Below are 13978 nucleotides of genomic sequence, written 5' to 3' on the forward strand. Positions count from 1 at the left end.
GCTAAGAAAGTTTTATTTATTTCAAGTAGCAGAGCCAAGCAAATAATATTTGTAATGAACACATTATAGGAATAGAAGCTGTTAAAGTATTTTAAGACTGCTTGAATAATTTTAAAACATGATAAATTTCTATTCTTCAAATTCAGCGACCAATATTAATTTGCTTAATTAGTGACTATTTTTTTCATATTCAGTACTGACCTGGCTAAATTACTACAAAAACCCAATATGTAGGATCCAAATTAATGTGTTTTGACTATTACTAAGATTAATAAAAGACTGCCCTGTCTCCTGCCAAAGGCTTATTTTCTAGACCCCCTTCACACTACACTGATAAGAATACATCTAAAATTCTATTTAAAATTGCTCAACTTACTCTTCAGCTAGGAAGATATTTAAATCACATTAGATAAAAAGCCTGTGTGACCTAACCTAATACATCATATGCAGTACATGGACAATTAAAAAAAAAAACCAATTCAGTATGCGTCAAAAACATTAAAATCTATTTGAATAAAATGTGTGTTTAAATGTCTCATTGTAAAAGAAAAAAAAAAAAAGGAATAAAATAACCAGTCAGGCTTCATATCAATTAGACAACTTTTACTAAATGAGAAAACTACATTTAAAATGTGCTTTAAAACAAAATGGAATTAGAAAAAAAAGACATATGCATTTGAAAGAACGTTGCACTGTGCTGAAAATCAAATCTCTTGCAGTAATACAATACGCCAATTCTTAAAACGTAAGTTAACAGAATTCTCAATTTAACAATTTCAAAGACGATATTAAGGTCAAGAATTTCACATCTATGGTAGCACTTATAGAAGGGCATTTATAAATATGATGTCCATCCCTATGAAGCTTACAAATTTGACAACGCTCAATAAAAGCTTTGAGAATCACATCCAAAAGTGTTGCATCTAAAGCATCACAAATCTGTGTCCTGTAAGATCTCCTTCTAAAATGTTTATGTTGACTTTTCTATTCCTGTCATTTGTTAATACTACCCTTAAAAAAAAAAAAGAACAGGAAAAGAAATGCTGCAATAAACCCTTGATCATGTACAGAAATTATTGCTACTATAGTTCACTACAAAGCATGTCTATACAATATCATATGAACTTTGATCATGAAAAATCAGAATAAAAATCTTTAGTGACATAAGCCTTACAATCGTATACAACATTCACATGGCAATATTAGACAGTCAAGCACCCAATACCCATAGTTGACAAATGTCCCACTGACCAGCATTCATTTAAATACATCCTTCGTACAGAGGGAGGAAAAAGAGATAATGTCAGCTTTCCAAGGCTTGTCAAAAAAGGATTCTCATGTTCTGTGGATCTAAAAACAAACAACAACAACAACAACAACAAAAACCAAAAAACAAAACCAATGCAGGTGAGGGTGTTACCAGAAAGTTAAGCATGCCAAAAAGGTGTTTCGTGCGAATTAAAACCTAAAGCCAAGGTACCACATAATCACATTACCAACTAGTTGGGTATGCTAAATGAGCCTTATCTTAAAGTTAAATGAAAATGCTACTGCACGATAGAGCATCAATAAGTTAGAATTAGAGCGCACAAATCCAAATCAGTGGCAATTTCTCTATAAAGCAAGATATTCACTATCAGCTGTAATGTTTGCCCAAACTGATTAAATCACTCGATTGGACAGTCTGCATATTTTTAAAAAATATCTCTAAAATTCCTTTTTACTGTAATGAGGCATAAGTTTTCTTAGTGAGATCAAACAGGTACATAAGTAAATAAGCAATGGAAAATTAATAGTCGATGAATGTCTTTAAAGCTCTTCCCACATTTCACTTTTTAAAATGTCTGGGAAAAAATTTAAAGAATTTGCCATTATTTTAGCAAAAACAAACAAAACAAAACAAAAACAAGCCCCAAATAATTAAACAACCAAGCAACACTAAAACCACATTACACAGATGGATCATCATGCTTTCACCTGGTTTAACTATCACATCTAGTTTAACTGGGATGCTTTTCAACTTTAAAAACTGTGATACGTGAAGATGTAAATTTAATGGGCAATTCTGAATTTGGATTTAACTTTGTTGAATATTATAACAGAGTATACTTATTACAATACAGTGTAGCACATCTTTCTATTAGAAAAAAATTTAAGATCCTTTACCCGTCTCCTTAAGTTAAAGGTGTGACATCATAAAGGGTGTCAAATGGCTGGATGGTTTTACAGTGCACACTTATATATTATGAAGTATGTCCTTAACAAATCTGATGGTTTCTTTACAGAGTTCCTTTCTTCACCTTTTCTTCGGTGGATTAGCTGTTCGAGGTGGAGTGACGGGACGTCCTGAATTCAGTCCACCATATTGGTACTTAGCTTTCTTTTCAGATGGTTTCAATATCTTAAAGTAAATAATTTAGTAACAATGTTATTTTTTCAAGTACAATAAGTTTAAGGAAATTACTGTTACAATAGTGGGCCTTTCAATAAATGACATCAATTATAAAACTGTAGAAGAAAACAGCAAAGTTCCACAAACATTTCTCACATTTAAGGAGTACAGTAAATGTCTGAATATTGCTATTACTGGTCATTCCATTGATAATTTTAAAATTTTATTTATTTTATTTTTTATTGGCATATAGTTACTTTACAATGTTGTGTTATTTTCTGCTGTACAAAAGCTCAAGTACACAAATCCCTTCAACTACCCAATCCTTAAACTTAAGTATCAATAAAAAAATTTTCAAATTAGCGTATCTCTATGACGAAGAATACTAGTTTAAGAGTCAAAACACCTAGGTTCTCATCATAATTCTTCTACTATTTAGAGGGTAATTAGTCACAAACTCTTCAGATCTTGATTTATTATGTGTACACAGATCTTTTATTTTAAAAAAGCTATATATATTAGATACCATAGAGTTCAACCATTAAAATGTAACAAGTCAACAATTTTTTATATACTTGCAGCTATACAACCACTGCTATAATCTAACATTAGAACGTTTTTGTCACCCCAGGAAGAAACCTTGTTCCCATAAGCAATCACTCCCTCCCTATTTCCATTCTCCACTCCCCTAAAACTCCCTTCAACTCCAAGCAGTCACTACTTTACCTTCTCTATTGATTTGTCTTTTCTGGCTATTTTAAATAAATGAAACCACACAATGCATGGTCTTTTGTGACTCGCTTCTTTCACTAAGATAATGATTTTGATGTTGTAGCATATATTAGTCCTTCATTACTTTTTTTTTTTTGGCCATGCCACGCGGCTTATGGGATTTTAGTTCCCCGACCAGGGATCAAACCAAGGCCCTTGGCAGTGAGAGTGCAGAGTCCTAACCATTGGACCCACCAGGAAATTCCCAGTACTTCATTACTTTTAATTGCCAATAATATGCCATTTTATGGATATTCCACATTTTGTTTATTCACTCTTTAGCTAATGGCCATCTGGGTTATTTCTACCTTTGGCTATTATAAATAATGCTCCTATGAATATGCATATACATGTATTTGAGTACCTGTTTTCAATTCTTTCAGGTATATTCCTAGGAGTGGAATTGCTGGGTCATATAGAAATTCTATGTTTAACTTTTTGAGGAACTGCCAAACTGTTTTGCAAAGCAGCCACACCATTTCCCATTCCCACTATCAATGCATAAGGTTCCAACTTCTCCACATCCTCACCAATACTTGTTACTATCTGACATTTAAAAATTATGTTTATTCTTCTGGGTGTAAACAGAGCTTTAACCTACATTTCAGGTAGAGAATTTCAGTATTTACATAAAAAACGTGTAGAAAAGACTCATAAGCATTTTTATTCAGAGTGTCATAGTGCCCCGGTGCGGGGGGCGGGATATATTAATACAACTCGATTATGGCAACTGTTGAAGGATAAGGCCTGGTTACTATGTTTAAACTGAAAATGAGAAGTCAAACATTTAGCATTCAAGTCTACTAACTGATAGAAACAAACCCCTTCTACATTTAAAAAGAGAAATACAGTGTGTGATATTAAGGACATAAAATAACCTTTGCAAAAAGCTAAGTATTAAAGTGATTTAAGTCCATGAACAAGAATGATTTTAAGGAGCACACTAAAGTTAAAGCTGGTCTCTCTCTTTTTTTTTTTTTGTGGTACGTGGGCCTCCCCCTGTTGTGGCCTCTCCCGTTGCGGAGCACAGGCTCCAGACGCGCAGGCTCAGCGGCCACGGCTCACGGGCCTAGCTGCTCCGCGGCATGCGGGATCTTCCCGGACTGGGGCACAAACTCGTGTCCCCTGCATCGGCAGGCGGACTCTCAGCCACTGCGCCACCAGGGAAGCCCTGGTCTCTTTTTAAAATGTAAATGTCTCTATATTCACAAATTGATACTTTAAGATTATTTGGAAAGTTTTTCTTAGGTAAATATTCTACATTATTTTAATCGAAGTTTATAATATAACTCTCTCCACTCAACGCCTGTCCTACCTATTCATCTTGCAGAAGAAAACAAAATCTAAATTATTCACTGAATTTACATTCTTTTAGTAGGTAAGCCACTATCTAAGGATTCATACAGGAATTTAACAATTTCAACATCTGCATCAAGAATGACTGACACGACTCACGTTTCCTAAAACTCTAATTATGGGTTATATACCAAAAAGACTGGAGCGTTTGTGAATGAAAATAGAAATCTCTAAAGGAGTCTATAAGTGATTTTACTTCTGAACAAAACTGATTTTCTATACTAACTGAAGGAAAGAACACAATCTGAAAGAAAATTCTTCTGACAATAGTTTTAATTAGACTTCTAGTTGTTAAAACCTTTTGGTTACCAAAGGGGAAAAGGGGTGGCAGAGGGATAAATTAGGAGTTTGGCATTAGCGGATTCAAACTACTATATATACATTAGATAAACAACAAGGTTCTACTGTATAACACAGGGAACTATATTCAATATCATGTAATAAATCACAATGGAAAAGAATATGAAAAAGAATACATATATATGTATAACTTAATCACTGCTTTACACCAGAAACTAACACAACATTGTAAATCAACTATACTTCAATTAAAAAAAAAAGAGGGGTTTCCCTGGTGGCACAGTGGGTGAGAGTCTGCCTGCCAATGCAGGGGACACGGGTTCGTGCCCTGGTACGGGAAGGTCCCACATGCCACAGAGCAGTTGGGCCCATGAGCCATGGCCGCTGAGCCTGTGCGTCCCGAGCCTATGCTCCGCAATGGGAGAGGCCACAACAGTGAGAGGCCCGCGTACTGTAAAAAACAAAACAAACAAAAAAACAAACAAAAAAAGAGATTTCTAGTTCTTCAAAGTTGATATATTGTATCATACCTGAAATGAACACATCAAAGTTTCATCCACACTCATCATTCCACCAGCATTATCAAACTCGCCACAGTAATTTGGGGCTGAAAATAGGGTTACCAATTGTCGCTTTGCAAAGAATTCATATCCATCTTCCACCACCTGGCAAAGAAAAAGTCAAAAGAAAAAACACACTTATTTATGTGTTCTTTGAAATTCTCAACCATTAATACTAATTAAGATTAATGTGACAAAGACCTGAAAAAAAAAAAAAAAAACCCTGTTTTGTTTTGGAAGCTTGATTTTTGTTCCACTTTCTAATTTCCTATTAGTATTACATAGCCACACACTGAAAACTTTACTAAGTTGAGCTTACTGTACACAGATCACGCTACAAAAAATTAGCTGCCTACAGATTACACTTCTTTGTGTGTAACTCTTTTCCTTAATGATTTAACATGACTTCTAGAATCTGTTGTCAATTCCTGAGTGAACTAAACAACACGTTTCCCAGTCTACAGATTTGAGAGGTATGCAATGACATGTAAATATTTTCTATTTATTTGTAGTAGGCAACAATACTTTCTAAAGTCTTCTAGGTATTCTTTGATTAAGCAAAATTATCCTACCAATACTTGGAGAAAGCACTTCCACAATTATTTACATTTTTATATAATTCCTACTTTAGTATCAGGTACATGTGCTGGTTGTTATTACCTCATGGTAAAATTTAGATATTAACCTTTTCTGTTAAGACTCTGTCCACCTTATCTACTCCAGCTCAGCACACTGCCTGGCACTCAGTATGTCCTTTTAGTTCTTAGTTTGCTCGTTCACTTGTTTATTTATTCACGTATTTACTAAAAGAACAGGGTTTTTAAAAAAGGAAATATCTGTAGTTTGTGTTGTTTCCCATCATAAATCTCTCAATTTTAGAGACAGTAAGTTTGAAAATAAGCAGAACAGGATTTTGGAGGTGTCTAGAAAAAGATCATGCAAACTAAGGTAGTTCAGTAACCTGACTTTTAAAAATCATCACTATTTCTGAAAAGACAAATGAATAGAGACCTATGGCTGAAAAAACTGATTATCAGTGGATATTTTATTAGGAAACTCAGCAACTCTGCCCTGTTATCTTGTGGAAGACTTATTTTAATTACCTAAACTATAAATACAATGTTCACTGATTAAAAAATATGCCAAAAGCAAAGGATTTGGGGACATAACTTCACTTAATTGAACTAGGAAATTTTAATAGCAAAAAAGGCATTTGATATACAACATGTGCAGAAAATGAGAAGCCTGTCATCTTTGTTATCACATAGGATCACATAAAGAAGGTAGAAGTAGTCAAGGGTTATGGGGAGCAAGACCACAGAAAAAAGGGGAGTACTGTAGAATAGCACATAATTAACAAATTTTGCCTTAACGAAGAAATAACAAGGAATCTTTAAGTATTATACTTACAAATTTCAAATACTTAAAAAAGTAGCAAAAAAAGATTTAAAAAAATGCTTTTCAATGTATTTTAAATTAGTTATGTTCTAGAGAGCATGAGGACTTGATATATTGTTAAAATAAGCTTTTGTTAACAAACACTAACTACATGTTACAATATGTCAGTAAATTCACAAGGCAATGGATATTCAAAGGCCAACAAGTCACAATTCTCTCCTTAAAGAGTATATAATGTGGGCTTCCCTGGTGGCGCAGTGGCTGAGAGTCCACCTGCCGATGCAGGGGACACGGGTTCGTGCCCTGGTCCGGGAAGATCCCACATGCCGCGGAGCGGCTGGGCCCGTGAGCCATGGTCGCTGAGCCTGTGCATCCGGAGCCTGTGCTCCGCAATGGGAGAGGCCACAAAAGTGAGAGGCCCGCGGAGTTTATAATCTATCGGTGAAGGACAAAAAAACCCCCAAATACGCCTAAATTGTACATGTATTTTTTTTCAATGAAAATTCAAATATACACAAAACTAGAGAGAGTTCAATAAACTCCCATTTACTCATCAACCTGATTCAATAATTACCAAGACTTTGCTACATTTATTTCATTTATCCACCCCCGCTTTTCTCTGCTGATGTTATTTTATTTTTTTAACATCTTTACTGGAGTATAACTGCTTCACAATGGTGTGTTAACTTCTGCTTTAAAACAAAGTGAATCAGGTATACATATACATATATCCCCGTATCTCCTCCCACCCTCCTTATCCCACCCCTCTACATGGACACAAAGAACTGAGCTGATCTCCCTGTGCTATGTGGCTGCTTCCCACTAGCTATCTATTTTACATTTGGTAGTATATATATGTCCATGCCACTCTCTCACTGCTTCCCAGCTTACCCTTCCCTCTCCCCGTGTCCTCAAGTCCATTCTCTATGTCTGCATCTTGCTTTTGTTATTTTAAAACAAACCCTAGATACATCATCTTACCCTATGTACTTGAGGAGGCATTTCGAAAAATATGGACATCCTTCTTACATAGCAATATGTATCATCACAGAGCTAAAACAATTAACAACAACTCCTTGATATCTAATACCTAGCCTATAATCGAATTTCCCCAATTGTCTCTTTACAGTGTGGTTTGTTCTTATCAAAATCCACACAGTTCATTTGATTTTTATCTATAATATGTAACTATCATATTAAAATGGGGTCAAATATTTCTAGAAAGCTTCAGACAAGAACTGAAAAATCTGTTAGTATTGCAGTACACTACAAAAATATATTCCTTTGAAACCTTTCCCCTTAGAGGGTGAGAAAGGGTTAACTAATCATTAGATTGTTAATTGTGAGATCAAGGCATAGGCTTTACCTCTTCTACTGCTTTCCTTGTATAATTAGCTTTCTTGGATCTCAATTTCCTCAAAAATAAAAGGCGTACACCTGGGTGAAGTTAATAAACATCAAAACATCCAAGTTTTCTTATTTCATACCTGATGAGCTCGACAAATCAAGTCTAAATCATGACGATTCAGAAATTTACTGACTACATCAGCTCCAAAAGTGAAGGAAACACCACGATCATTTTCTCCCCAACCTTGCACATCCTTATCTGGGTCAGACCACAGCAAATCACAGAGCAACCCTTTAAAGAATAAAAACACAGCAATGAAAAAACAAAACAAAATTTATAAAGTATATCTACATCACATTTGTTCTCCTGTCCTCTTACCCTTTAATAATAGTAATAATCACTTGCGCCCTAGTATCCCAGCCTATCAAACTTAGCCATTTTTTGTTAAAGTAACCATGCAAATACAATTGTGCCCGACTTAAAGCAGTACTCGCCAACCCTTTCCACAGAGAAGACATGTGTGCATGGCTCACTCTAAAGTATATATTGGAAAAGGTTGTTCGTCTTCTATCTATAGTTTCTCAGTATGGATAACCAATTGACCCAGTAGCATTTCCTGAATAGTTCATCCTTTCCTTACAGAGCTAACTATCCTGTTTCTGGTGCTGTAGTCTATTCCATTAATCTACTTTATTTAACACTGAGCCAATAACACACTAGAGCTTTTAAATAAATCTTCCTATTTGGTAGGCCTACCCCCTGCTTAATATTTTTCTTCAGGATTGTCTTGGTTACTTTTAATCCTTTGTTCTTCCACATATAAACCTCTGAATCAGTCTGTCAAATTCTGTAGACCTAATCGAGATTTCACTGGAACTAATTTGATCTATAGATCAATTTGATGGAAGAAAACATTTTCTACAAAGGCCTGGAGGATTTAAATAAAGTATATGGAGGAACAAAATCAGATCAGATCCTTGACTTTAGAATGTTTTGGGCTTAAAAAAAGAGGTCAGAGCTAAAAATATTTATCTAAGTATCTTCATCTTACTAATAGTAGTGTAAATCTTAGAAGGGGCTGAGACCATCTTGGGAATGTAAAGTAAGAAGACCAGTAAATGAACAGGAATCAAACATTTAATAAGCAGGCAGAGAAGGAATGAGCAAAAAGTATTGGGAAGGAATAGTCAAAACAAAAGGAAGAGATTAGAATAGTAGGATCTCCTGAAAGGGTAAGAATTATCTAGAAGTAGGAAATGGTTAAGTTTCAAGTACAATGAACAAGTGGATTAGGACAAAAACCTATGCTATTTACAATTAGATTATCAGACCATAATGAAAGCAGTATCTTGACGGTTGAGGGGAAGAGAGAGGGTAAAGTCAAGTTGTAGTGAGATTAAGAAAGGGTGGATGTTGAGATGGTGATATTTAGTTTTCTAAGAACTATGGTACTAAGGGAAGACTGTTTTAGAATGAGTCAGCTTTAAAGTTTTTTTTGATAATCCATATACCTCATAATATAGCTTATCACGAAAGGAGATCTTCACTTTGAGTCACAGTACAGCTTATCTTGATAGGGGAAGTATCTAAAACACCCTGTAGAAATCGTGGCAATGCTCGCTTAATTTCTATCATTATTTCCTAAACTCCTGTCATGATGTTTTAAGAAATCCACCAGCATACAAAATCCATTGGGATGGTCTCAGTTTAAAAGCTCTTTCTGGTCTCTAAAGAATCAGAAGCTGATTCTTTAAATACACACACACACTGCTCTATAATGCTCATACTTTCCAGTCTGTTTCCACAGAAGCAGCAGTGAGGTCAAAATATTATTCTACAATTTTAATGTGACAATAAAACTAGAATGTAGTTGCTTTTGGAATTATCTGGAAAATGCAACAGACTAGATGCATACAAAATCAAATAATTGTAGCAACAACAATGTGGCGTTCCTTAATCTTAATGGATTGAGACAAGAATCTCAGAGTCAAGGTTCAATGTTTATAATCCAATCCCTAATGAATAAGCAATATCATCATTAGGCTATTGTCTCAAAAAACATAATTTATAAATTATATTTCTACAGATTACAGAGAATATGAAAGCTCAAAATGACTGTTTTTAGCATCTCGGAAACTTCCCAATAAATATGATAAAAAGATAAACCTAACGTGCCATCCTTGAAACTGATTTATGTCTGAACTATACCAACAACAGAAACTCTGAAGATGGTGTCACTTAAACTTATATTGTACCTTATTTTAAATAAATACCCTATTATTTAAATACTAGTTTCTATTAGGTTTGGTCAAATATATTCTATAATTATAATCAAAATCTGGAAAAATGCATGTTTTCTTTTTATAATCAATACAAAAACATCGTGTCACTCAAGTAAGTTATTAGACAACTTACCGCAATATGCAGTATGTTGGTGGCTTACCGATAACAGAGGATCTATACAACTGTTTATAACGGTTGCATTATAGTCATGAGTAGCATTCTGAGTGGTATCATTACACTTTCAGTATACTTTAGTACACTGAGTAAAACAGTACAATCACACTTGAAAACAAGCAACCAGATGCATGTTATTAACAATCCAATTTAGAGGTTTAGCCATGGTTTACTCAGGCACTGGTTCACAAATATTTTTTAATGCTTACTTTTCTATAGTCTTTGGATCTTAAGAGTGGGAAATGAAGTTAGTACCATCTAGCCCAACCCTATTTGACGAATAATCAATTCTCCTTTACAAAATTACCAATAAATAATTCTCTTATCAGTAAGCTAAAAGACCTTTCCCCTCCATATATATATAATGTTCCTAATGTATAATAGGATTTCTAGACCCTATGGCGCTCTAGGCAATCCTCATTTTATATATTAAAGTTTGTTGAGAACTGACGAATACAACAGGTATACGGTGGGTCTGACTACACAGATAACGGGACAATCAATCCAATAATGTAAGTTTTTTAAAAGCCTGGTAGAAACTGAGCGAAAGGGCAATTTTGCTTTTGTTAATGCTTTTAACAGTATGACAGTGTGACATAATAAAAATACTTTTGGTCTTTGTTCCAATGCCTGGCACAAAGCTAAAACCCTTGGAATTTCCTGATAGAAGTGTCTTGTTGTTCATAAGGAGCCTCCTTTCCATCACACCTGAGTTTAGGCTAATGAGGGGACCTAGGTGGGTTGGGGGGACCCAGAAACTTCACCATGGGACCCAGTCAGCACAAAGACCAAACACATGGTTAGAGAGTTAGAACTTTCAGCCCTCCCACTCTGTACCCGCCACCTCTGGGGAGGGGTGAGAGTGGAGGGCTAGAAACGAAGTTCTATAAAAACCCTTGAACAACTAGATTTGGGTAGCTTCCAGGTTGGTGAACACGCTGATGCCCAAGGGTATAGAAGCTGTTCACCTACCAACACGGGGCTCTCCCCATACCTTTGCCCTGTGTATCTCTTCCATGTGGCTGTTCCTGAATTTGTATCCTTTATAATAAACTGGTACATGTCTAAGTAAAGCATCTGAGGAAGTGGTTGTGGGAACCTCTGAATTTGTTGTCTGCCAGGCAGAAGTGTGGTTCTCCTGGAGACCCCACTTGAGGCTGGCATCTGAAGTGGGAGCAGAATTGTGGAATGGAGCCCTTAACCTGTGGGGTCTGGGCTAACTTCAGGGGTTAGTGTCAGAATTGAAATGAACTGCCAGATACCCACATGGTATTGGAGAATTGGCTGTGGTATGGAAAAACTGCACACACTGGTTGTCAGAAAATGTCACACAGAAAGGTACTGATGTTTTAAGCAAAAGTTGAGCTGAGGAAACAACACACTAACTGCATTCAATTCACAGGTCTTCATGGTATTTTACGATATGAACACCATAATTAGTACATATACCAGTACTCAAATATGAATAATTATCCTTTAAAAGCCAACAGAAAAGTCAGGGTAAGTGGCAACTGTACCTAACATTTATTTATAAAATTACATTAGGCTTATTTGTTAATCAACACAGCAATTTATCCTCAGTTGGAACTTATTTGCTTCTGTTTTATTTGCTTTACTGAAAATCTGAAAGTTATTCTCAATATCCGCATAGTCAATTTTCATATTTTTTTTCACATAAATGTTCACAATTTTCATAACATTAACCACACATCTCTAGAGCCTTCTGTCTCAAGAGCCTTAAGAGCTCTAAAACTTTGAAATATAGATGATACAGAAAATAACAGAAAACTACTAGATAAAGTAAAAGAAGGTAATTGTAACCTTGGCTAAGAAAGACTATTATAATTTAAAAACTTTCGACTAATTTTTAACAACTGTTTGAAGAACATAACCAATGTTGATATGAATAAAGGAATTTAGAAAGACTGGAAGGTAAGGGGGCTCAACAGCAGAACTTTTGTGAAAAGTAAGTTTGACAGATCCATATTATGGTTACATATAAAATTTAAAACGTCTGTACTTTGGAGTATTAGTGGAAAGTGAAATATTTTGTATTATTCCAAGTAATCTGTAGCTAGTTTATTGACTATAAAAAAAGCTCTATTATTTATTACACAATACAATCCTACTTCCATTAAATATAATTAAGTTCAAATATGCCAACATTTTACATTGAATGTTGATTAAACTTCTCTATATACTTAACCTGTATCAGGGACATCAGTGGGTCTCATAATTCTCCGAATCTGCTCCATGGATTGCAAGTCTGGTGACAGTCCTATAAATGAAAAGACGACTCATAGTACTGACATCGGAAAAATTTTCACTCAAATAAAAAGCATTTAATCAAAGTAGATTTACTATGTGAAATTAAAGATATTTCAAGTGTTCCTTTCAATGTTACCTTTAATATATTGGGTTATTAAACAGAATCCCACTTTGATACAACAGAACATTACCAATAGGTCTTCTCCATTTTTCCCTACCAGGGGAATAAAACTTTTCATTTCAAAAGATTTTTCAAGGAAAAAGAACTCCTACCACTCTTCTTTCTTTCCAATCATTCCCTGCTCTTCCCAGGAACGCACTCAATTCCAATCCTTCCTACTAAGAAGTTTTGCCACTTCTTACCACTTAAACATGTTTACTTAAAGTGCTCACCATGTCCCATTAAGACCTTCCTACATCCCACTCCAACATGCTCAATTTCTTACATAAAAGCATAATTGTTGATCAGAAAGATAAACAAAAAGCACATGAAAATACTTAGAAATCTTTTAAGTAACCTAGTATTTCTCTTTGGTAGACAATTCAAGTCTCACATTCCATATTCACATTGCTACATTTCTATTCTTAACTATACTAGTGTGCAAGAGCTACAATTTCTTCCATGTTTAGTATCTACTGTAAAATGTTTCAATTAACATAGTAAATTATGTCCTATCAGAGAATAAACAATTACTACCTCAAGCCTAGATAAGTGCATCTATCTGTCTTTTAGCATTTTTCTACCTTAATTCTTCCTGCACACAGATGAAAAACTAATTTTCTTATAGTATTTTCATTAAACTATCTCCCTGTACAAAAACCCAATATGGCTATTAAACCATTCAAAAAACTCATTTGCTCAGTGTTCAAACCTCCATAATCTGATCCCATCGTTCCCCATATATATTTGACATTCTAGTTAGGCCAGTCCTCACACATTCCTTCAACTAGAAAGACTGTCTCAAGTCCTTTTCACCTCCAAAACCCATGCCTCTGTAAATGTCTGCCCAACAATTCTCTACCTTTCCTGACTTTTCACTATAATCACTGTCTCAACAAATACATATAATTAAATTCCTTTCATTACTCAATTATCTGTTTCGAAAATGTTTTATCAATAGGTTTTAA

General features: G+C 34.9%; 1 protein-coding gene across 1 annotated transcript in view; it reads right to left on the reverse strand.

Annotated features, from left to right (window-relative positions):
- Window positions 1-582: 582 nt before the first annotated feature.
- Window positions 583-13978, reverse strand: part of PPP1CB (protein phosphatase 1 catalytic subunit beta) — a 37231-nt gene continuing 23835 nt past the window's right edge. The window contains exons 6-9 of the mRNA XM_065890783.1: window positions 12789-12860; window positions 8265-8416; window positions 5350-5484; window positions 583-2401 (exon numbers count right to left, since the gene is read on the reverse strand). Of these exons, the coding sequence (XP_065746855.1) occupies window positions 2297-2401; window positions 5350-5484; window positions 8265-8416; window positions 12789-12860 (464 nt within the window). The 3' untranslated portion in view covers window positions 583-2296. The remainder of the gene's footprint in view (window positions 2402-5349; window positions 5485-8264; window positions 8417-12788; window positions 12861-13978) is intronic.

Source organism: Phocoena phocoena, chromosome 14 (assembly GCF_963924675.1).
Source record: "Phocoena phocoena chromosome 14, mPhoPho1.1, whole genome shotgun sequence".
Lineage (NCBI taxonomy): Eukaryota > Metazoa > Chordata > Mammalia > Artiodactyla > Phocoenidae > Phocoena > Phocoena phocoena.